This window comes from Cordyceps javanica, chromosome 3 (assembly GCF_051103115.1).
Source record: "Cordyceps javanica chromosome 3, complete sequence".
Classification (NCBI taxonomy): Eukaryota; Fungi; Ascomycota; class Sordariomycetes; order Hypocreales; family Cordycipitaceae; genus Cordyceps; species Cordyceps javanica.
In genome coordinates, this window is record NC_139297.1 from 3,830,223 (window position 1) to 3,854,386 (window position 24,164).

The 24,164-nt window shown below is 54.3% G+C and overlaps 8 protein-coding genes across 8 annotated transcripts; 5 read left to right on the forward strand and 3 right to left on the reverse strand.

Moving 5' to 3' along the window:
* Positions 1–1,657: 1,657 nt before the first annotated feature.
* Positions 1,658–3,032, forward strand: V2A60_005341 (uncharacterized protein; the record flags this gene model as incomplete). The annotated part of the gene is made up of 2 exons (XM_083256653.1): positions 1,658–2,205; positions 2,261–3,032. The coding sequence occupies 2 exons, from the start codon at positions 1,658–1,660 to the stop codon at positions 3,030–3,032; spliced, it is 1,320 nt and encodes a 439-aa protein (XP_083112779.1).
* Positions 3,033–4,227: 1,195 nt separating this feature from the next.
* On the forward strand, positions 4,228–5,496 carry V2A60_005342 (uncharacterized protein; the record flags this gene model as incomplete). Its single annotated transcript, XM_083256654.1, has 1 exon — positions 4,228–5,496. One exon carries the CDS (start codon positions 4,228–4,230, stop codon positions 5,494–5,496), a length of 1,269 nt encoding a protein of 422 aa, XP_083112780.1.
* A 2,179-nt stretch (positions 5,497–7,675) lies between these two features.
* Positions 7,676–8,378, forward strand: V2A60_005343 (uncharacterized protein; the record flags this gene model as incomplete). Its single annotated transcript, XM_083256655.1, has 3 exons — positions 7,676–8,088; positions 8,155–8,208; positions 8,279–8,378. The coding sequence occupies 3 exons, from the start codon at positions 7,676–7,678 to the stop codon at positions 8,376–8,378; spliced, it is 567 nt and encodes a 188-aa protein (XP_083112781.1).
* Positions 8,379–9,304: 926 nt separating this feature from the next.
* V2A60_005344 (major facilitator superfamily domain-containing protein) lies at positions 9,305–10,776 on the reverse strand (the record flags this gene model as incomplete). The annotated part of the gene is made up of 2 exons (XM_083256656.1): positions 9,305–10,555; positions 10,612–10,776. The coding sequence occupies 2 exons, from the start codon at positions 10,774–10,776 to the stop codon at positions 9,305–9,307; spliced, it is 1,416 nt and encodes a 471-aa protein (XP_083112782.1).
* Positions 10,777–12,137: 1,361 nt separating this feature from the next.
* Positions 12,138–14,272, reverse strand: V2A60_005345 (uncharacterized protein; the record flags this gene model as incomplete). The annotated part of the gene is made up of 4 exons (XM_083256657.1): positions 12,138–12,778; positions 12,831–13,322; positions 13,357–14,094; positions 14,179–14,272. The coding sequence occupies 4 exons, from the start codon at positions 14,270–14,272 to the stop codon at positions 12,138–12,140; spliced, it is 1,965 nt and encodes a 654-aa protein (XP_083112783.1).
* Positions 14,273–14,695: 423 nt separating this feature from the next.
* Positions 14,696–18,097, forward strand: V2A60_005346 (uncharacterized protein; the record flags this gene model as incomplete). The annotated part of the gene is made up of 4 exons (XM_083256658.1): positions 14,696–14,837; positions 14,916–15,373; positions 15,432–15,944; positions 16,358–18,097. 4 exons carry the CDS (start codon positions 14,696–14,698, stop codon positions 18,095–18,097), a joined length of 2,853 nt encoding a protein of 950 aa, XP_083112784.1.
* Positions 18,098–18,919: 822 nt separating this feature from the next.
* Positions 18,920–20,344, reverse strand: V2A60_005347 (phosphotransferase family protein; the record flags this gene model as incomplete). The annotated part of the gene is made up of 3 exons (XM_083256659.1): positions 18,920–19,374; positions 19,428–20,193; positions 20,270–20,344. 3 exons carry the CDS (start codon positions 20,342–20,344, stop codon positions 18,920–18,922), a joined length of 1,296 nt encoding a protein of 431 aa, XP_083112785.1.
* An 840-nt stretch (positions 20,345–21,184) lies between these two features.
* On the forward strand, positions 21,185–23,612 carry V2A60_005348 (uncharacterized protein; the record flags this gene model as incomplete). The annotated part of the gene is made up of 2 exons (XM_083256660.1): positions 21,185–23,395; positions 23,466–23,612. The coding sequence occupies 2 exons, from the start codon at positions 21,185–21,187 to the stop codon at positions 23,610–23,612; spliced, it is 2,358 nt and encodes a 785-aa protein (XP_083112786.1).
* Between the last annotated feature and the right edge of the window lie 552 nt (positions 23,613–24,164).

The window sequence follows — 24,164 nt, forward strand, 5'->3', positions numbered from 1 at the left end:
AGCGACTGGAGGGGGCGTGTGATTCCAGGCCAAGTCTCCAGAGTTCTCCAGAAATGCTCTCCCAATACCTAATAATAATAAGTACAACAGTGCTACCACAGCCTACCAGTACGGCTGGCCGTGTTGGTACTTACCAAGTGGTTCTGGCAGTGGGCGAGAACGCTGTGGCGCACTCCCCCCCCCGCTCCTCCCCATCTGCTGGAAACTCGTAGAAGCATCGCCCAACGCTTACCGTGTCCCGTCCCCGTATACTCGTGTTGACAGGCATATTCCTCGATGCTGGCAGGTACCTCTTTGCATTGAGTAGGGGGGGGGGGGTCAAGGAGAAGGCGCCTCTCTCGCCCCAGCGGCGCGCGCGAGACCCAAGGAGCGACAGTAGCGACGCCCAGACCTCTCTCTGTTACTGCTGGCTTGTGGTGTCCCTCCGTTGTCGCCGCTGTATTCTCGGAAAACAGTCATTCATCCAGCCCTTGGTACTTGCAAGGATACTTGCATACCAGCACCAAACCTACCAAGGTATTCTCACCAAGTGCCGTGCTGTCGTGTACTGGTAGATACTTGGCTACTTACTCCTTACTGTCAGAGATTTTGCCTTTCAATGCTGAACTGGCTGGTCGTGCCTACTTAGATACTTAGGTAGGTAAGTAGGTAGGCAAGTAGCTACTTACCTGCAAGTGCCTCTGCAAGTAGATGATGCGACGCACCTGTGTAGGTATACCAGGTACAATCAAGCACCACGGCCATTGTTTGCTTCCACCCATCGAACCACTCCCAGCCCGATGCTGGTCTCCTCCTTATCCTCCTCCTGCTTTCTTTCTTGTTGTCCTGTTTTTGCCCTCATTGATTGATACGCTCGCGCCCCTCCCCCAACGTTGGGCCTCCCACTTGGTGGCAGTGCCACACGCCATACGCATGCGCTATACCACTTTGCGCCCTCACTCCTCCTCCTCCTCCACGCGCGACACACCACGCTCATTCAACGGAGCACACGCACACCTAGGTAGGCAGCTAGCCTCTCTCGACTTGGTCAGTCACAAGAGACCGGCACAGTACCTCCGCCAAGCTGCTCCAGCCCATGTTGGCCAATGTATCTGCCTGCTCCTCTGCGACACTCCTCCCTCCTCGGTCGCCGTGTGTCGCTCGTCGCCCTCCCACACACGCACACACTCGCACACACACGCCCCTCCTCGCTGCCCACTACTGCCGCATTGCTCCTCCCAAAATATTATTTCTCGTCTCAGCCTACCTTTTTCTCACAAAACATTTGCCTTTTTTTTTTCCTTGCCAACTTTTTTGTCCTTGCTTCCACAGTGTCCTTCTTCCATCATACTCTCCTTTCCAAGCTAACCAGTACACTTTCGCTCAACCGTCCAATCGCTCGTATCGTTCGGAACGTCCGCTAGCGTCATCGTGCTCGCTCTCTTGTTACCGCGGGCCTTGTCTCGTCAGCCAATTTCCCTCCGTTCGCCCTAAAAAGCCTACAACTCGCCCGGCGTCTCTCGTCTCGCGCCACACAAGCAATCCAAAAGTCGTGGGCAATGGCTTCTTCCAAAGTATGAATGGCCATCCTTCCCTCCCGCCACTATCAACACTGGATTGTTTATGCCGCTGAGAAGTGACCCCTCTTGCTGACTTGGACTCTCTCAACCCAAAGGAGATGCAGCACTCGTCGAGGCCCTTGACGCATCAGCGTCCTTCGCTCTCGGCAACCTCCTCGTCACTGCCAACCCGCCAAACGCACGCAAGAAACTCGTCCCATTCTCTCCTCACCGGAGCCCTCAACCCGAACCATCGCGTCACCCGACGTAAATCCGTCACCAACCAGACTGCCAATGTTGCCGCCCTTACCGCCGCCATCGCCGATGCCGACCCTGCCACCGCGATCCCCATCACCAACGCCTCCGCTCGACGAAACACCATCTCCAAGGCCGCCAAGATGTCCATAGCCGCCAGCCTCCCCTCGCCGCCTGCTAGCCTGCCGCTGCAGCGTTCCCTCGCCGACTCGAAGCTGCACCAGGACAGCGCCATCGACGATGATTCCATGTCAGGAGACGATGCTGACGGTTCCGTGGATGGAAGCCGCGCTCGTCGTGCCAGCGACGGCCAGCCTTTGACCAAAGACGGCAAGAAGAGCAACCGCGTCGAAGTCCGATGTGAGACTTGTGGTAAAGGCTACAAGCACAGCAGTTGCTTGACGAAGCACTTGTTAGTCGCATTACTGTCAACAGCGTGCGCCATAGACTAACGTGTTGTATCATAGGTGGGAGCACACTCCTGAGTGGTCCCTGACCTCGAAGCTGCTCATCTCAAAGCACCAGCAAGTCCAGCTGCTCGAAGCTGCCTCGGTTCTTGTGGCAATGAATGGCCCCAACCAGGAGTCCGAGGTTGTTACACCTCCAGATTCTGCCAAGGACTTTAACAGCGAGCCCGAATCCGCCTCCCCATCCGCTTCTGGCTACTCGGAGCGCCAAGAGCGACACAGTTCTGCCGACACGACCCCGCCACCCTTTGGCGAAGCCCTTGGCTTCAATGGTCTGGCCTATCGTGAAAAGCGCCTCAGCGGTGGCAGTGGCATCGCCCAAAGCCTCCAGTCGCCCCCAATGGATCCTCTGCACCTGTCCAGCAGCGTCCTATATGCTCACTGGAACAGTGACCGTCGACCCTCGTTAGGCCCGGCAGGCACTGGCAACGAGGACCGCGACCTGGCTGCTGCTGTCGAGCTGCTGAGCTGCAGCTTCGGTAGCAACGGTGGCCGTGATGTTGTCGGCGTCGCCGCCGATGCCCCACCTGTGCCTCCTGTTCCTCAGCAGTATCGTGATCAGGCGCAGTCGTTCTCCAACGCCGGCTTTTTCAGCAGCTTCCCCAGGCGCCAGCCTGAAAGCTTTACCAGAGGCGAATTCCGACGTGCCAGCCAAGATGTCAAGATGGAAGACAGTGGCGAGTCAGCAGCTGATGAGGACGATCTCGAGTCACGCGCTCGCGCTCGTAGCGACGAAGATGACGACGGTGTTTTTGGTCGTATGGAGGAATAGTCGCAGAGCCGGCTTCCTCTATTTCTTTCCCTTCTTTTTTTTCTTTGTCTTTGGAAATGCATGGAGCATAACGGGAGTCTGGAACTGGACTCTGGAATTGGATTTTAATCATTGGGAGGAACGGCGCGATGTCTCTTTTGTATAACGATACACATACAAACCTGTATGAGGTGGTTTTAGCTCCGCCCGGACGTTTAGCACCGAAGAGTGGAGGGCCCGTCTAAGCAGCCATCTTGGGCTGGGACGCGATTGCTCCTCCACGAGGTTAAAGTGAAGGTCTGGAGGCGTAGAGCGGACACCCGAATAAATACCAAACGAAGCGAATACATATTGACTTGAACAATTGGAGGTTCGTGTGCTGTGACTCTGTTGATGTGATGATTGTATAGCAACGACGGGATGAAAAATCATGTATCATGACGCCGGCGATGGCTGAGGTGCAAACGGGCACCTGAATGGTGGTGATGAAAGGGTCATCTACTATCGACGCTGAGGTATGCCTTTGCCACAGCGGTTGACCCCTCAATACATATCTAGCCATATATGGAAAGTGGTCCGGGATATTCGAAGGAATATGTCACGATTGTAAGATTATGCGGGGGTTGGGGGGGACTTTTGGCAGATCGACGAAGAAACCATTTTTTTTTGACAACTAGAGTGACTTCATGGTTTGGATATGAGATGGTTGGCTGGTTGGCTGGTGGAGACTATTATGTTGGCAGACTGTAGTGGGTGGCTCAGCCAGTTTCCAGCCAACCGGCGCAGTGGAAAACATCGTTAGCACCAAAAGCATGCCCTATCTAATCTACAGCTCACAGATCCAAGCTCCAAGCTCCAAGCTCTTCCAGATGCACCAGCGCGTCTTGCCCATCCACCTCAGAGCACAGTCCCCCGTGCAAGTATACATTCAATCTACTTCACCCAGCATACGGATCCATTGACCAGTTTCGCTTCCGCTGGCCGGGTTTCACCCAGAAAATTCCCACTCTTCGAGATCCAAACGCGCTCCAACACCGTTTTCGGCAACCGAGACGCGCCACCACGCTAAGCTCTTCGTCAACAACAAAGGACAGGCCGCAGCCCTTTTGGCGACGCGGAATCACACAAGGCCCCTTCGGCATACGCGGCAAAAGAAGAAGAGGAAGAAGAAAACCTTTCCACTGTTCAACCAAAGCCCCCTTCCCTTCAGACCAAGATGCCTCGCAAGTCTACCAAGAGCGAAGCCAGCACGGCCTCGCCGGATCCTGCGCCGGCAACGACCAAGTCAACACCAGCCAAAGCCAAAGCCGCCTCCTCCGTGAAGAGCACGCCTGCCCGCAGCGCATCCAAGACGGGCAAGGACACACCCGCAAAGACAGTCTCGGCCAAGAGCACGCCGGCCGGCAAGACCACCAAGGCCGACCCCAGCGCGGGGGCGACGCCCGCGTCCAACGCCGGCGCGAAACAGCGCCGCCAGAGCAGACCCCGCGTGTCATCGGCCGACAAGTTGGTCCAGCGCGGCAACACCGCCGGCTCCAGCAGCACGGGCAGCCGTAGCGCGCGCAAGGCGCCCCTCGCACACCTGCCCCCGGCCGTCCGGTTCGTGGCCGTCGAGGCGGTGACGCTCGCGCTCCTCGTCGGCGGCCGCCTCGCGCTCGCAGCCGCGACCCGCAACGAGATGGGCGGGCTGCGCGCCGAGCCCGAGACCGCCTGGGAGCTGGCGCTGCTGGGTGGCTGGCGCGCGGCCGAGGTCGCGCTCGCCTGGGCCGCTAACCTGGACTGTATCGACGTCGGCCTCGTCTCCTTTGTCGCGCACGCGCCGTCGTTTTGGCTCGTCGCCATGTTCTACGGCGTGCGCCCCGCGACCGCCATTGCAGGCACCCTCGTCGACGTGGCCGCGCCGGCCGCCGCCTTTGCCCTCGCGCGGCCGCTCGGCAGCCTACGCTTCGCCGGCGCCAAGCTGTACAACAAGGACCTCGTCGCGGGGCCCTTCCAGCTGCTCATCGCCGCGCTGTCCGCGAGCGTCTACGCGGCTGTCATCTCGCTCGCGCTCCGCTTCCTGCTCCCCCGCATCTTCGTCCTCTACTTCCAGGGCATCCGCACCGTCGCGCCGGCCTACGCGGCCTCGTTCCTGGCGCTGCTGCCAACGGCCGCCTTCTTCGGCGCCGCCGCCAGCAAGTTCATCTTTGCGCCCTACGTCACTACCGGCAAGAGCAAGGAGGACGACAAGATCCGCCAGTTCGATCCCGTCCAGGCCAGCCTCCGCGAGACCGTCTGGTGGAACGTCTGGGGATACACGCTCCGCAGCCGCATCGTCATCACTCGCACCGCCATTGTCACCGCCATGACGGCCGTGAGCACCTATCTCGCCTGCGTCGTCGCCATTGACGGCGTCAGCCGCCTCGGCGCAGCTACCTACGCCTTTGTCTGGGCTCTTGCAACTGCTGGCACTGGCTTTGCCCTGGGTCTCGTTGGCCAGGAGTAAGATGCCGGCAGGATCCCATGTCAGCTTAATTGGCACGTGGTTGGATTAAGCGGTGGGACTTGGCTGGCAACAAGTGGCCGTAAGCTGCTCCGGGCCGCCAGGAATCAAGGAGAGATTGACCAATCAAATCGTCTACTCTCAATAACTGATGAGTGATAGACTATTGTTGTGCTTGGATATCCCGCGGGTCATGTAGTTTTGGAAAGAAAAGCAAGCTATCGTATCAGGGGATCTGTTCGGCTAGTATATATTTGTGGCAGGCCAATTTCACGAACGATGCGAGGAAGGATTATACCCGGAAGTCTTTTTCCTTTGTGGTGGAGGTATGGAATTTGTCTGTGTTTGAGGGCCTCGTTGCTTCGTTGATATCTTTTTTTTCCGCCATCTTTAGTTTTTAATCTTCTTTCGAGATGACTCGCGCGAGACGCGTGCTTTGAACTGCTTTGGGCATCGTCTCCTACTGCAGCTTGACTTGTCCTAATTTTTGATTTGGAACGCACGACACGTTTTACTCCCCAAGCACCCCGGCCCCTCTTGTGCGTGTGACTTTCGTACCTTTTTTTTTTCAGCCCTACAACCGGGTTCTGTCATCAGCCCTCCGCGGCTGCGCTTCAATTTCCTGAACAAGCCACCAGAGCGAGGCAGAGGCGGGGGGGTCTGCTCGGTCACCTGTCAGGCCAGCCTTGCGCCGAAAATGACTGCGAGACCGGCCAAAAAGGTATGACCGCACGCTTTCATTGGTATGTGGTGGCAAAGAAAGGTCCTACACGTCAGGGAGTCAGGTTGTTCAGCCTCGTGGCCAACCGATTGACACGACACGGAAGAGAGCCGGCCCCCAAAGTTTTCCCGCCAGCCTAGACAGGGCTGACGTCGTCGGCCGGTGAAGGACGTCCGACGACAAAGTAGCTTTGTCCATCCCCAGGCAGCCCCCCGAAATTCGCGCCCGGGCTAGGATTCAGTCGATCAAGGCCTGAGCAGCATCTCTTTTCACAGTGCTTGTGAAAAGCCGCCCCTCCATTACCGTGTCGACGTAGTAGCTCTAGGCCGACCATCTTTCTATGGGATTGGGCGTTCTGTCTGATGAAGTCGATTTCAGATGTCATCAGAGAGCTTGACAGTTTCTCAGTGCCGGCTCATCGCTGATACTTACCACCATGCACCAGGTTGCCAGTCTGGCTCTTGTCTCAGCTGCCCGACAGGGGCACCTCATCCGGTCTGCGACTCAAAAGCCAAAATGCGACAGCCGACAACGAGGCTGAACGGTCGGTTGCGAGCCTGGGTATTAGCTGATTGGCCCTTAGCTCCTATGGATCCGTGGGGTCCGCCCTTTCGTATTTCGCATAAGCTCTTGCGGTGCGCGATCGAGGAGCGTGAACCCTGCTGCCCTGACAGGGGGTTGCTTATTTTTACCTCCTACTTTTATTCCTTTTCGTTCCTCTCTCCGCCTGTCCTTGGCGAGTCCTTGGTGGGGGACTACCACAATCACAGTCTACAGGTAGCAATGGGGTAAACGAGATCTGCGTTTGGGCTGACCCTAATGCTAATTTCAGGCAGTCGGTCAATCACGCCGCGTGCCGCCCACGGAGAAGCCAAAACCGTCTTGGAACCATGGACCCGGAGCTGTTAGCCTTGGCTGAAGTGATGGCCCGAAGAATTGTATTTTTGTAAACGAAAGGACTCCTTCCGGTTTTAAAGTGGAAATGCAGCACGACACCCTCTTTCTTCCTCACGCTCGGCACTTGCTGGATGACCTTGCTCACCTTTCTCGTTCAATCACTATTTCCTTCTCTTTACTTCAGTCAGCTTTCGCCTTGTTTTCTCATCTTGCCTGTGGTCTGCCTAGCTCATGTGATCGAGCCCGTCGTGCTGTTCCAGTCGTACTGCGCATTCGGATGGTTTGGAGTCAGGGATCTTCCGCCATTGTGACGTACAGAGTGACTCTACAAGGCACTCTCCCGTTCCGTCTTACCCAGGCATCTGGCAGATTTTGAACTACCTTACGCTCTTGTTTTCTCTCTGCAGACTGTGCAAATTGATACGACAAAGAGGATAGCGTAGGCAAAGGAAGAACACTGCTATTAGGCAGTCAAGTTTCGCCAACGGCCTTTGCACCTACAAATTGCGAATGAGCAAATCCTACATATAACAGCACCGCGATTTCCGCCAGCCTCCTGAGACGATGGACTCTCCAAAGCAAAAGCCGGCACCGCTGCGAAATCAGCTCAATCCGCAAAAGGCTTATCCCTCGCCAACGTCGTTACCGAGCCCCGAAGTGCCCCAGTTCCAGGAATTCTCCCGTATACCGCTGCTCGCCCTCGACCAGCCCTCCTCAGCCTGGCCGGAGCAGACGCGCTGCGTGGGCATGTCCGAGTACTTTCACCACGCGGGCAGTTCTCTCACCGGCGACGTCTACGGGCTCGACTTTCAACGATCGAGAAGCATCTACAGTGAGAGCAGCCTGGAGCTGACCGGCCCGCTGGACGTAGCCGGCACGATCCGGGCACGAAACATCAACTTTGGTGGCGACTTCATTGTCAGCGACACAATCGATGCATACGGAAATATTGAGATCAATGGAAACATGACGGCAGAGTACGCAAAGTGTCGTTTGTGGCAGACTCGGTTATAAAGTGCGGCTTTACTGATGCGACAGTGCAGGGGCAGGATAAAGGCGTTTGGGGACATCAAAGTCAACGGCAACTTGACAGCGAGGTAAGCAAAATCTGCTACATGACTCTTTGGATCAGCTGAGAAAAAAAATATTGAGTGCTTGGCTTTCTAGTGGTAAAATTGAAGGATCGTCTAGATTGAAGCTGCATGGCAGTATTCATGCCGCCGATGTGGAGATCTACGGCAACGTCATCCTTCGGGGGTATTTGTAAGTGCCCTTCTCGCAAAGTCCAAGTGAAGCTTTTTGGCCAACACCATGAGCAGATACTGTCGTCGTCTTGTAGTATATGGCTCGCTCATCTTGATTGGACCCAACTCAACATATGACGTGGCAGGCTACGAAATGGTTACAGGGTTACGTACCCGACGTGACCATGAGCCAGACTGGGATATCTGATTCATTTGCTCCCTCTCATGGCACTCGACATTTTCCTTCTTTTCATCATAACCATCCTCAGTTATTTGTCTTTGGTAAGAGCGTTGTTTATTTTGGGCTATTTCCTCCTCCGCTTCTTCTTTCCATTTTTCTGCCGATCGCTTTTAGACCACAGCGTTGTCTTTGTTTGTTCTATTTGTGTATCTTTATTAGAGCCAAAGATCGGCCTCTGGAAAGGCCTGCTACAGATTGGGTCCGCAACGATTCTTCTCTAGTTTTTTTTTTGAAACATTATTAAAATGTACATTTTCCAACTTTGTGATGTGCCCAGCTAGTGTATATGACATCAGTCAGCAGTGCCTTGTAGTGTGGTCATCGAAAGCTGAACTGCAAACCTGCGCTAATTAAGCTCTTGCTTCGTCAGCCCTCGGAAATCTCGTATTGACATTTCCAAACCCAGAATTCGCAGGTGGTCCATACCAGTCTTGGAAAAGTACGGAGGGTGGATGATACGAGTAGCACACGTCAACTTGGGGACGAAGCGACTTGTGACGAGACTCATTACAAATTCAGCACTTCAACTCACGGCTGTTACTGAATATCCTCAGCTCATTCCTTGGTATCGAGTATCGCATACAGGCCTCCGAAAGCGGGAGTAATTTTCATTGAGTACGGGCAAAATCAGGCCGAGATTTGAGTGCCACGAGCGTCTAATGCATGCACCCCTGCACGGAGATGAATTAAGCCGATATGCACATATGATTATCGTCTAGCCTTTCCCTTATCTATCCTTGAATCTGCATCATCTGCAACATGCCAAGCTTGGCATAAGCGGCAAAGCATGGGCGTCAGAACGGCGAGCACCATTGCAGCCCCAAGAAAGCCAGCAGTCACGCCGAACCCAATGCGATGGCCTGGAGAGTCACTCTTGGGCCAGATTCGGCTGCCATAGACGCTGGAGAAGTTTCCAAACGCATTAACAAGAGCCAGCACAACGGCACGCTTTTCCGGCGGCAGGCTGATCACGCCGCTAGTCCAGGACAGAATCAGGGGCAAGGCAGACCAGATTCCAACAGCGACAAAGCAAATCATGACGTATCGTACAACGACATTTTGCACAGCGGCGCAAACGACACTGCCGACGAATCCAATAGCAAGAGCACCGGCAATATGCCAGCGTCGCTCATTGTTGCGGTCAGAAGACCACGCAATAATGTTGAGGAAGACGGCTGCGGTGGCATATATGGGTACGGTCATGTATTGCGCCTTGACAGTACTGTAACCCAGTGTGAGAGTGATGGTGGGGATAAAATAAGATATGGTGCCAGCGCCAACGTTGAGCATAAACAACACGATGAAGATGTATGTGCGCGGGTCGGAAATTGACGCCAGGAAGGCCTGCCAGTGCGATAGTCGGGGCTTCTCTACGCCCTCATTGGCAATGCCGTCGTGAATAATCCGGAGTGCCGCTAGCTTCCGTTCCTCCGAGCTCAACTTTCTGGACGTGGTCGGATAGTCCAGAAGGATAAAGTATGAAACGAGAGCCACGCTGACCGTCGCAACACCCTCGATGATGAAGAGCCAACGCCAACCTGCGATGCCGTGGGCGCCATGCAGCTTCGAAGTGATGGCGCCCGCGAGGATGCCGCCAAAGGCCCCTGACAAGACCGCCGCGGTGTAGAAGATGGCAAAGCGCTTGCCGAGCTCCGCCTTGGTGTACCAGCAGCTCAGCATGTACAGGACGCCGGGGAAGAAGCCGGACTCGACGCAGCCGAGGACGAAGCGCAATGCAAGCAGCGCGCCGTAGCTCTGGCACGCGGCCATGGAAGCGCTTAGCGCGCCCCAGACCAGCATGATGGTCGGGAGGAAGACGGACGGTTTGCTGCGGCTGAGGATCATGTTGGAGGGCACTTCGCAGATCAGGTACCCGAAGAAGAAGATGGAGAGGACCCAGGCATATCCGTCGTCAGTCAGGTTCAAGTCATGCTGCATACCGGCAATTTTCGCGTTGCCCTGGTGTCGGATTAGTTAGCCAAGGTGCGTTACAGACCAGTAGATGCATAACTCACGATATTGGTTCTGTCTATGTAATTGAAAACATATTTGATCCATAGAATCGGCATCAGATAAAGATCAACCTTGCGCACGAGTCTCCTTTCTACTGCGGAGCCGGGCACAAAGTTGCGCAGCTGCTCCTCTTCAACCCCCCTCGGCTCTACCTCGAAGCGTGTCATTCCGGCCGCTGATTCTTTACCAGAATCCTTCAAGAAATTCGAGATGGACCATTGGCAATGAAGTGTATGGACCTCGAGAGGGGGCAAGATTTTTGAGATATATGAGTCGATGCGTGACCGGAGGAGGTATGCATCTGTGCGGTGGGCGGTGAAAGTTTACAACTGCCGGGCCTTGGCGGGCCGGTGAGCATGTTGTGCGGTCTTTCACAGCCACGCTTGAGTCAATCGCAGCATCTGTTCATATTTGATGCTACATTTTGTTCGCGAGGCCTCGGTAGTAGCTCAATGTTTCGACATCATCTGCCGCTGTCCTTTTGGCTCCATGTCTCGGCCAAGTGCTAGGTACAGCCAGGAGAAGTGCCAAACGAAACGCCGCCTAGCGTTCCATTGGCCCACAGGCACGACTGAGACTTTTCGCGGCATCGTTTAGCTCAGATCCGGGGACGGTCTTCTGTCCGTCGACTTGTCATTGGCGAGAGTTTATTTACTTTTTCGGTGCTTACAACCTCATTTGATACTTGTGGCTGTGAAATTTTCCGTCGAATTTCTCGAGTGTCGCGTTCATATGTAGACCGAAAGTTGAGGCCATACGAGACATGACTCAGTACACGCTACCGGACAGCATGGCAGAAATTTCTCTGGCAACGGTTGGGTGTCGAGGCATGGATGGCCTGCTCAAGCGTATACTACAGTCAACACCACGGTTGAGCACAAAGCTTTCATCAGGATCCCTCGAGCAAGGAACTGGAGAGACGGTGGGGTCCAACAAAGCCCGGGTTATCGATGCCAGCGTGCGGTTAAAGCGCGCAATCAGTCCATAGCTACTCCTGATTACCGTTTCTACCATAGGTTTACGGCATATCTGAGATGCGTAGAAGAAGGGGCAAATGTAAATCGTTGCACTGTATGCCCAGATGGTAAGCACCTAGCGCTGAATTATCATTGTGAAGGAGTCCATTTCTTCTAATTATACATAAGCATCGTGGTGTGACATAGTGAGTTGTTATTACAATGATATATACGTTGTAATGTTGAACCAAGAACCGGTAGACGGACTTGAGGATTGGTCTCTGATATGTCTCCCTGGTTATCGTGGTGAACGTCTCTGTGGAGCTCGTTTCCTTCTCCACGCGCCAAGTCAATGGTGTCGCCACTCAGTCAATGGTGGAGAGCCCGAGAGACCCCCTCCCCCTCCCCGGAGATCAGATGAAACTTTTATCAAGCGGTGTTCCCTCCGCTCTAGATAACCCCGTGGGGTATTGTCTCAGTATAATGCGTAGAAATCTGCATAATGTGGCCTGGAGCTGTAGAATGCTTCCTTTGGTTCGAGGAACGTGTGAATCTTTGGGCCGCGCCATCGCTCAGCCCGGCATCTGCGAATTCAGAGCATCCAAAAAGTTCAGGCCATAATTGTCTTGGGTCAGAGTCTGTTGCGCCAATTCGCCATTGCCAAACATCCATACGTTCCAGTCTGGCCACATTTCGCCTTGTGACCAGACTTGCTGTGTAGCGGCGGACTGATCTCTGCCTTCCAGATTGGGCCTCTCGAGATTATGGTGCTTCTTGAACTTGTCCAGCATGCTACCAAGACCACTTCCGAGATAGTGAGCAACGTGTCGGACGCAAGGTCTGGTGGCGTTGAGAACGGCGATGGCCCCTTCAATGAGTGGGACAACCTCGTCATAGCTAATGTTCAAGTTTGCCGACTTCCATTGTGCCTGGCACTTCATAAGAAACAGGCATGCGTACGCCATGGTCGTGAGCAAATAGAGTGGAACTCCGATGATGGATGCCCTCATATCAGGATCGTTGAGGATCAAGTCCACGGCAGCGGTGGCACTAGTAATGGCTTTGTTGACAAATTGGCGTCGCTCGGGCGACATTGCATATACACCAGACGGCCGTAAGCCGCGCAAGCAGATAGAGAAGAGCAATAGCCGGGCGAAATGATAATGCAGGTAAACTCCTTTCGCTGGATATTGTGATACATATTTGTCTGGCTCTGTCATGATTATTAGCACCTGGGATTAGGGGGATGAAGAGTGACAACTCACGTAGCTTATCTTTCCAACGGTCGCGCCAGAATCCCATATCAGCATCAAAGCGTCTTAAAGCCTCGAACTCATCATTGCCAATCATTCGCGACCTATCGGGGCCAAAAGCATGAAAGACTCGGCTAAGGATGATAAAAATGCCAACTTGGCTGTGAAGTCGATAGTCAGATTGTGTTGCATCTGGCCGTTGTAGAAAGTGCTCGTGGCAGGTTATCGTCGGGGTCTCGCTAATCACAGGCGGCCGCCCGTAGGCGATGCTGAAGTGATGGTCGCATACATAGAGAAAGTACCATAGCCGAGCCTCGTCTCCATAGCGATTACCGTCCCTCAGTGACTTGGCGCAAAATTGATGCAGATTCAGCTCTGTGGCGATTCGGACGGCAAGGCCAGACAACTTCCAGCTCAGATCTGAAAGCCAAAACGCACCGATGCAGAGCCCGCGAACGTCATCCAAAGTGTGGTAACGGTCAAAAACAGCCCCGCTGACAAGCTCTAGAAATAGGATAGCAAATATCGAACGCCCTACCCTCATCTTGGGTGTGAAGCGAAGTGACGGCCAAGATGGCGGATGTGAGGATAGAGGACGAGGCACGAGCCGCATCCAGAGTATCGTGAATCAGCGCGATACCGCCCCAGAGGTAAGCATTCAGAGTGCCGCGAAAGGTATCGAACAAGTATTCTGCGTCACGCAGGCTGACTCGCCCTTGCGCAATAAAATCAGTTTCCGACGGCTTGAGGGAAGGATGCTGGCCGTGATGGGCCCACGGATCACTTCGGATATTTCGCAGTTTAGTCGCCTCAAAGAGGCTGGCCATAGGCGCGTTTACAATGGCCTGGTGATCGCCATCGGGCGCGTCTGGCTCGATTGAGTTTTCTCTGGTCATCGCGGTCGCCGTCCTGTGTAGCGACGGCGACAGACTAGACTGCGCATCGTGTGACACCACCGGCGACGGCCCACGAGGCAGCTGAGGCTGCGGCTGATGCTGGGCTTGTGACACGGAGGTCTGGCGGCTGCCGGCGGTGCCTGGCGTGGTGTTTGCAGTGTTGCCGTTGCGGACGTTCAGGACGCGTTGCACGTCGGCCAATGCCGTCTGCAGAGCCTCAACCTTGGCCTCCATCTGCGTCTTCCACTCATTCTCGCCATCGAGCAGCGTCTGGAGGCTCTTGTTGACAATGCACTTGAGATCCAGGCGCGTGCAGCGACTGCAGCGGTCCTGGCCACTCTCGAGATCGCATTTCACCTTGCGATGCTGGCACGCTTGGCCTGAGTATCTCGCGCATCAGCATCTCCGTGGCCTCGCACAAAAGGACGGCCCATAATTCGCCAAGGCGCATCGCGACAACTTACAGGCACGTATTTTCCGCGAAATCTTGGGCTGGTGCGCAGCGCTTTCCGCATCACCAGCCGGCGGGCTTGTCTCCGGCGACCTCGCCCGCTTCATCGCGCTTCCAACGGCAGTGGAGTCGCAGAATTGAAAGAATGTTCAAGTCCAGACTGGGGATCATGAAGATTGTGGACTGTGGAATAAAGGCCGCCCCGAGCTACTAGGCGGGGATGCGCGAGGTGTCGCATGAGCGATGCGGGTGCGACGGTGGGGAAACCACGAAACCCCGGTCAGGCTAGAATAGCCTGTCGCAAGCCAGATATTACCTATCGGGATGATCTCCGCGGCGCTGCTGAGGGCCTGAGCAGAAGACGCAGTGTGGCAACGAACTAGTTGGTTAGCTTCAATTTCCTGGGGGAGCACGGGAGGTGGTGTGCGGCTGGAGACGGGCGCGCCGATGTTTATAAAGGCTAGCGCTGCTGAAGTGAGGCGAGCTTGTTATCGTGAGAATTTGTGCTTCGTCACTTTCAAGCGGCCACAATGGCTGGTGTTAATACTAATACTTTGGGCGTCATAGCGAACACCAGCACGGACATTAGCTGGTACGTGACTGCTTTACAAAACTCAGGTGCCGCCGTTCAGTGCTATTCAGAGGACGCTTTCACATCTCATGCCACCCCAGGTACCAAATTGCATCCGTTGTCATGTACGGATAGAACCCACCCAGTTTACGTCGCGGAGCATGCTAACAATGCTCTAGGCCTCCCTCGCGATTCCTTGATTCTCGTCGCTGAACCAGTGGCTGAGACTTGCTACAGCTACTTGGAGGCCGCCTTAACAAGCTGGGGTCGTCATGATGTACGGGTTATTGCAGCTTCCGTGTCTCATAATTCAATCTTCGTTGCTGGACCAAGTCATACAGTGAATGCCTATTTGCCACTGCTGCGGGGTCCAGCTATACCTGTCCATCATGTATCCAGAGATTTCGGCTCGGCCGCCAAATTGCAGCTCGTCCACGACCACCTGATGGGCGTCCATGTTGTCGCGGCGACCGAAGCCATGGGACTAGCAGCCAGGGCCGGGCTCAATACCAGCCAAATTTACAACATCATTGTGAAAGCTGCTGGCCACTCTACAGCATTCGAAACAAGAGCTAAGAAAATGCTCACCGGGGATTGGACACCGGGCTCGACGTTGAACCAGACGGCAGATAAACTGGTAAGTCATTGTCACCTCTTATATCCCCGCTTCTTGGTACTAACATGGCTCGGACAAGGCCAAGGTTCTGGACAGAGCGCGTGATCTACACTTCCCACTGCCACTCGCTTCTGCGGCGGAGCAGCTGTACATCATGGCGTCCTCCTTGGGGCATGGGGCCGCGGATGACTCCGCAGTCATCCGTGCTTATATGCCCACTGATGCGGGCGCCATCAAAGAAGCCACTAGAAGGTCAACGGTTACAAACGAGCTTACGCCAACCAGCAGCCCTGGCGAGATCGCCTCCGTCGGCATGGTCGGCTTGGGTGCGATGGGCCAGGGAATGGCCGCATCGCTTCTGCGGGCCGGCTTTGCCGTAAACGGCTTCGACATGAATGCTACTGCTGTCAGTAAATTTGTTTCAAATGGCCCAAAGGCCCGGGGTGTCTCTTCTGCAGCGGACGCCATGAGCAACTCTGCCGTCGTTGTCCTGATGGTTCAGAATGCAACGCAGGCTGACGACATCCTGTTTGGGCCGGGCAACGGAGTCGAATCCTTGTCCGACCATACTGTGGTCATCTTGAGCTCGACGGTACCGCCATCTTTCGTGCGGAAACTAGGAGCTAAATTACAGAATTTGGGCCGAGGAATATCTTTACTCGATGCTCCCGTAAGCGGAGGGGTTGCACGTGCTGCGAATGGTACACTTGCCGTGAGTTCTTGCGTACGCCACCGTCTCACCCCTCAGCTAACTCGCATGGGCTGGAATAGATAATTTGCTCCGGAGAAGACTCGTCGCTTGCAAAGAGCAGGGCCGTCTTGCTAGCGATGGCTGGCCCGGCGACAAATCTGCACACGGTCCAGGGAGGGATAGGTGCTGCCTCATCCGTAAAACTGGTAAATCAGCTGCTCGCAGGTGTACATATCGCTGCAGCGGCTGAAGCTATGGCATTCGCAGCACGCCTGTCATTGCCTACTAGGGTTGCATTCGAGATTCTAATACAGACAGATGCATGGAGCTGGATGATGGAAAATCGGACAGGTCAGATGCTCGATGCCGACTGGACTCCGCATTCCGCCCTGGCTATTTTCGTCAAAGACTTGGGCATCGTGCTCAATGAAACAAAGCGCCTTGGTTTCTACTCACCAATAGCTTCCGCTGCACATACGCTGTATCTCAACGGTGCGGCTCACGGTTGGGAAAAGGAAGCCGATGCTGGCGTCGTGCGACTTTGGGAGCTAGCCGGCGTTTCTGTTTCTGGCAGCGCTAGACCGCCATCCGAGACAATCCAGTCGTCAAAGATGAATCTGCCGCGATTACCGGCAGCTGAAACTTTGGCATCGCTACCGAAAGAGTACCAGGGCGACGTCCTCAGCTCCATCAAACGCGTGGTAGAGAGCGGACAGGTACCAACGCTCGTCATCCTGGACGATGACCCCACCGGAACGCAGACATGCCACGATATCAACGTCCTCGCTGTATGGGATGCAGAGACTTTGGCACGTGAATTCATCGCCAGCCCTGTAGGCTTCTTCATTCTGACCAACTCCCGTGCGCTGCCATCCTCGGAGGCCCGCCGCCTCATCATGGAGATTTGCGAAAATGTCAAAGCAGCCGCCACAAAAGCAAAGAAAACTTTTGAAATCGTCCTTCGCGGTGATTCTACATTGCGTGGACACCTGCCAGAAGAGCCGGAAGCTGTTGAGGAAGCGCTGGGCCAGTTTGATGGCTGGGTGCTTACTCCGTTCTTTTCGCAGGGTGGTCGCCTGACCATCGACGACGTGCACTACGTCAGAGAAGTCGACGTGCTTGTCCCTGTAAGCCAAACGCCTTTCGCCCAAGATGCTACGTTTGGTTATAAAAACTCGAACCTGCGCCGATATATCCTCGAAAAATGCGGCCCGAGATTCGACGAAGGGTCCTTCCTGTCAATTAGTCTGGATGACATTCGACTGGGGGGGCCTTCCGCAGTCGCGCAAAAGCTGCTCTCTGTGCCCAGCAACCCTGACCTGGTCATAATCGTGAACGCCGTCGTGGATGCAGACATGCACGTCTTCGTGGCGGGTCTGCTGAAAGCAGAGCAGCAGGGTCGGCGTTACCTGTTCAGAACAGGCGCTGCCTTTGTCTCGTCCAGGCTTGCCATCCCTGCCATTCCACCACTGACACTGGACGATTTGGGCGTCGACAAGTTCGCCGCACCACACACGGGTGGGCTCGTCTTGGCGGGCTCGTACGTTCCCAAAACCACCGCTCAGCTTCAGCGGCTGCGTGAGCGCAGAGGGGATGAGCTGCATGTCCTTGAGCTGCCCGTGACGAAGCTTGTGAGCTCTGCAAGGGTTGCGGAGGCCCTCGTCGGCGCAGCCGCGCAGGAGGCGTCTGAGACACTGGCTGCGGGCAAGGACGTCCTGGTCATGACTTCGCGGGAACTGGTCAAGGGCACCGACGCACTCAGCTCGCTCAGCATCGGGTCCAAGGTCGCGCAGGCCTTGGTGGCGCTCATGGGCGGTGTCAACGTACGGCCGCGATACATCATTGCCAAGGGTGGCATAACGTCATCTGATGCGGCCACAAAAAGCCTGAGAATGCGTCGAGCTCGAGTGCTCGGCCAGGCTGCGCCAGGGGTGCCGCTTTGGATGTGCACTGAGGAGACCAGCCGGCACCGCGCCGTTCCATACGTCGTGTTCCCCGGAAATGTCGGCAGCGAGGACACGCTCGCTGACATTGTGGAATCTTGGGCTGTTTAGTGATTAATTAAATCTTCCGGTGATGCGAAAGCTTCACCTGTGTATAAGTTTCGGTCGCAATGGCTCTAGATCTTAAATTTGAGCGTGCAGAAATCTCTTTATTACTTTCATCGCGACTCAATGTGTGTCAAGACATTTTCCGAAGAGTTGCAGCTTCACAAGAGAGAGGCCGAGGCTGGCCACTCACGCGTCGCCCATTTCATCGCCAAGAACATTTCCATGTTTTCACGCATGTTTTTTTGGCTGCTTGCATTTTACTACGCCGCTGATGCTTCTTGCAACACCGAAAATTCCTTGGGGCTTTGCATTCTTGGCGAATGTGTTTTACTTTTACTGCATCTACGGTCTCTCCAGCTGTGTCAGCATGGTTGTCGGCCGAGAAGATGCGCCCCTACTGGCTACCATGATAAGCTTGATCGTTGGGATTCTGTCAGGATCAGCACCGCCACTCTCCAGCGCCAAAAAGTGGCATCTGGAATGGCTTTGGCGTGCTTCGCCTGGTACTTGGTTGGCCGAACTATGCTTTGGACAGCTGGTTGGACCGTTGAGATACTTATACAGCGTTGATCTGGCTTCGAAGGCAACAGACTTTCACTTAAGTTTTCTTTGGCGAAACATGGCAATTTTAGTTGGTATTGGGACAATATATCGTATCGCGGCATACGTTGGTCTAGTCTTCGGTCATAGACTGAGACGATAGGCTACTTATCTGGATGGGGAGGCTGTTAGAAAGATGGTCAATTCCAAGAAACTCTCGTTCTATTTTTTTCCCTCTTGAAAACAAGCCCAAGTCGCTGATTCAAGCGCGTGCGTCATCTCTTGCTAACCGTCGTGGGCGTCCAGCATTTGTACTACAGCAACAACAGGGTTGATCTCACTATTCTGATCTTCAGCCTCCGGGTACTTTGCCAAGAACGTAGCCTTGTCCTGGCACATTTTGCTCAGTGACTCCTCAAAGCGTCGAAGTGCCTCGATCTTCTCCACGCCAGGCAGCGTCGTCGGCCGCAGGACGTCTCTTTCAGCAATTGCAGCATTCCATGATTTTGCAATATCCCACTTTTTCCTTTCCCTGTCAGACAAATTTGATGGCTGGCGTTCGAAATTATCCGACATGACACAAGAGTACATGGCTGGAGACAAGGCGCTCAACCCGCCACCGACATCGCTGAAGCTCGCAAAGTAGTGCTCCTCGATTGGGTGGTTAATAGAGGCAAAGTCGAAATCGAGGAAAGCAGTGATTTTCTTCGATCTTTTGTCGAATAGAAAATTGTTCATGGCTAAAAATCACATCAGTCACGCGCCGTTCAGGTTAATTGTCGCAGTTGCTCACTGAAGTCTGAGTGGACGAGGCAACGCAGATTGGTGTCGACGCCCTGAAGAGCTTTGGCCACGCCATCATCGTCGAGAAACTTTTGCACGCGCTCGATTAACTGGGCGCCATCTTTGCTTGGCGTATGTAGAAATGAGGTTTCTCTCGCGCCGCCGATAACATCTCGCAGTTTATCTGACCAGAAGTCTGATAGCGTCGCCCAGGGACCGCCCTCTCTCATGGCTATCCCGCCACTTACGATCCTTCCATGGCTGTCAAAACTCAGGCCACCAAATTTGTCGGCCGTAGATGGAATAGTCGCTCTTTGCAGAGCGGAATAAATATCTGCAAGCTGTAAAATGACTTTCGCCTGATCATCTGCAGGCAAGGAGGGGAATTCTATATCGAGATCTTTACCGCCCTTGAATTCGCAGATGGACCACCCAAAATTTTCTTCCTCGAGCTCCTGCAAAGACTTGGGTGGCCTCCAGGCGTAAATCTTGGGGACCAGATCGTTGAGTCCAGCCGTCTTTAAAGCCTCTCGCCCCAGCATAGAGCATGCCACTTCATTCTCCACTCGGGTCCTGTGGTTCAAGTCTGGCACTCTCAAGTTGCTCATACGAAAGATGAAGGTGGAGATTCCGGCATCGGGCGCTGGAGCTGTTCCCGGCTGCGTACCGGGAAAGTTTGCGACCGAGGCTGGGCTCTGGAGATCGACTTTGTATATGAAGTTGTTAAAGGGCCATGGAAATTGCAAGGTATAAGCTACTGGGGTGACAGTCTCAGACTAGACGCCACAGGATGGTCAGTAAAAATAGGTATATGGGATACCAGAACAACAGGAATGATGGGTCAGTCCTCACTTTCAGCCCATATTCGCCAAGAATGGTTTGAATTACAGCCAGTCGCCGGTCATAACCGACCTGGTTCACATTCATCTTGTATTTCTCAAAAGCTTTGTTGTTGCATGTGTCGGTTGCAAACAAGGCCGAGTGACAAGCTATTTATCATGCAAGGCACCGCGATACTGCCTCAACCCACAGCTCACCATACCGATGTACATCAGTGAACTCGCTCACCGTTCTTACAAGGCTCGGAGAGATTCAAGAGAAGGCGGCCCCATTTCAGTTTGCTTATTATTAGGGACCAAGGGACCTACTAGTGCCCTGCTCGGCGTTACGCCGATCCACCTGTGTCCTAGCCTTGCTGATGGTCATGTTCAGCCTTTCACCGTGGTACAATGCATCGAGACTCGCTCTCAGGCGTGCCAAGGTTAGGCGGGCGATTCCTAATAAGCGTTGTTTGCTCTCTGTTGTTTTCAGTCTCGCTCATCCTTTTCTGTCTCCTCCATCGCAGCCCATGAAATGTCACTGGCTTGTCTTCATGTCACAACACCTTGACACGCGCTGCGCCGGGACAATTACGCGTGATTGAAACGAATAACGGGCGTCACAAAATGGGAGTGGACAAGATCAAATTCGAAAAGACAACTTCGCATCGCGACATCTCACCGTACATACTGATAGCGATAATCTTGATTAGATAAGCGAGCCCGCTTCGGCTGACCAGGGGCGCGCGACAGGCAAAGAGATGGCCCCACTCAGATTGAGGGTAGCGTTGCAACGCGACAGCGCACGTCAACTCGCGAGCCAGGCCACCGATACGCAAACCCGCTGCCAGTCATTCTAAGCACGCCGATGGAATCCAATCAACTGGGTTCTGGAGCGCCTCATAATACTGCGACGCTACCGTGGATCTTGGTAGCCGTGTGAGGGGCCATGGCGGACGGGAACAAGGCACCAGTCGCCAAGGTTGAGGTGGTTTCACCAAAAGACACCTCCGGCATCAGCGATGGACCCGTCGCATCGCTACGAAGCTCGCTGGAGGCACGCGCAGATCCAGATGCACAAAATACCGTCACGGATTTCATCGACTTTACCGAGTACCTACCGGCCGACATCGTCAGATCCCTCACCCTCATCGGCAAGCTTGATGAGACGTACCACCAAGCCTCACTGAAAGTCAATGATCTGACCACAACATGGGCTCGATTACCTTCGATTCCAGCGCGCGAGCGTCCGGCACCATTGCAACTTCGTGCCGATATCTCAAAGCACCTCAAGCATGCTGTTGACTCGCGTACCTATGCACACACGGAGGCGGTCCGCATGTCGGAGAACGTCAACCGCCACTACTACAAGGCAAAGATTCTTCTCGAAAAGTTACAGACCATGGTGAACAGCTATCCACCCGAAGATCAGAAGAGCCCAACCGAGACAAAGTCACCACAAATGACCCGCGCCAAGCTCACAGTTCGCCCTACCGGGGAGGACGGCAAGAAGATCAGCCGGCGCAGAGTTCCAAGAATTACGGTTCCTGGGGAGGTTCTTGCGCCGTACGACATCGAATACGACACTTTCTCGGACGATAGCGATATCAGTACTGACGAAGAGTCTGACACGGCTACCAACCGTAGAACTCCTGGCCCGCCAAAGATCAAGCTAATTACCAGCAGAGGTTTACCAAAGACGATAAGCCGCCCTGCACGATCGCTTTCCTATCCTTCTGCAGCAATGACTGCTGCAGCTGCTGCGAACGCCGCTGCTTTGCAAAACCCGCCGCCCCAAAATGCGGTCGTCGGAAGCAAGGATGCGCCCTGGCTACAGCTTACCCAGTACGAATTGGCTGTGCTTAGAAAGCGCATGAAGAAGAACGCTGCGTGGGCTCCTAGCGAGACTATGATTGCTAGAGAGCTTAAATCTCTGGGTCGCGGACCGGAAGCCTACCGGGAAGCAAAGAAGAAAGCTGAGGATGAAGGACGCGTATTCGACGCGCAAGTTCCAGCCCTAGTGACAGACGATGAATCCGGTTCCCAGCAGTTGCCCGCAGGCGCAATCAGCGCCGAGTTGCTTGATTCCACCGATATACCCACCAGCAATAAGGGGATGAAATTGAACGAAGCCAAGAAGCTGAAACGCGAGGCCCTAGCAAAACAGGCCGCCGAAGAAGCGGAAGAATCGGAGCGAAAGATGCGGGAAGCTGCTCAGATGTTCTTACACACCGAAAAGCCAAGCGGCGAAAAGAATCAGCAAACAAGTAAATCACGCTCAGGCTCACGCAATTATCCGAAGCGTAAGCGCGACGGCGATGCTGAAGACGACAAAGAAACACCAGCGCCTGTAGAGACGCCCCGCAATACAAAGCGTACAAAGATTGAAACGCCTGTCCCGCCACCAAGGCATCCAAGCTTCAATAACGAGACATCAGCAACTTCAAGCGTTGCCACGCCTGCTAGCAGTGTCCCTCCGCCGACTACACAGACACCCGTTCCTATTCCGATATATACAAGATCTGCCTCTGCCGCCTCGCCGGCTGACCATGGCACTCCCACGCTTACCACTTCAATCCCTGTAAAACCTCCAGCGCAGACCCCGGTACCTCTTCCCAAAACTGAACAGAGACATATCATTACGCCGGTGTATCCGCCGGTACGGGATATCCCTTCACGAGAAGCCAAAAAGACGCTTCATGTGGCACCGCAGCCACCGTCGCAGCCTGAACTTGGCTCGCGACGATCCGTATCGCGCGGTCTCACGCCGAGTGCAGAGTCGAACCGGCGGCCTGGATCGCGGGGCAAGACTATGAGTCAAGAGCCGCCTACCCTGGCATCAGACCGTCCGCGCCGCGCAAGCACAACGAGAAGCACACCAGCACCAGAGGCCAAGCCGCCAGTGCGTCGCGCGAAGCGTCCTGCTCCTGGAATAGTAAGCACCACTAGCAGCGGCGGTAACAGCGCCGTTGGCAAGCGGAAAGCCGCGCCGAAGAAGAAGGCTCGCACCCTCAAGAAGGACAGGGGATACGGTCTGGAGGTGGAGATTGAGATGGAGGAAGTCGATGATGAGGGAAACCCCATCGATCCTAATGAGCCACGCTACTGCGTTTGCAATGGGGTAAGCTTTGGTACAATGATTCAATGCGAAAACTCAGAGGTATGCGCTGCGATGAGAGCCTATTTTGCCTTTCATTTTTTTTTTCAGATTTTGCTAACGTGTATGTTAGAACTGCAAGTATGAGTGGTTTCACCTTGAGTGTGTTGGTCTGGAAGAAATCCCTGCACGGACAACAAAATGGTACTGCCCTGACTGTCGCCGGCTTTTAAATATCGGTGAAAGGGGTGAGGTGAGCGCACGTGGCGTCAAAAAGTAAAGAGCCTCTGCGAATACTTGGGCTACCTCAGTATGGCCCTGATGATAAACCAGGTCGACGCCACGTTACCTTACGCATGCTGTCACCTGATTACAACTAGAAATATGCTGCTAGCCAAGGTTAATAGCCTGGCGCGGTGCCTCTAACAACGTCACTGAGAGCGGGACACTGGACTTCAGATTTTTCTCTATTTTTCTTGTCATCTTCTTTTCTGTTCTCACTCACGGATTTGGGCGGGCTAGGCGGCGCGAGACGGTTGCTTTTTTGTTCTTGCCGCTTTATGTAAGATGAGCGTTTTCTATTTTGCAATATGTAGGAGTATAGTTTCATGAAAAGGTCACCGAGACGAATATGAGATGGACTTGGCATGCTGTACGTCCTAATAAAAGAGCTTTTACCACAGCTTCACTAACATCCGTCGGATGAGACAACAGTCGGATGTGGGCCGCCCGCCAAGGTCGGGTATGGGCGCCCCTCCAATGCGATCGTCCATCCTACTGAAACAAACGAGGCTCTGCTTTACATCTTTTCTGCCTCTCACGCGGTCGTTCG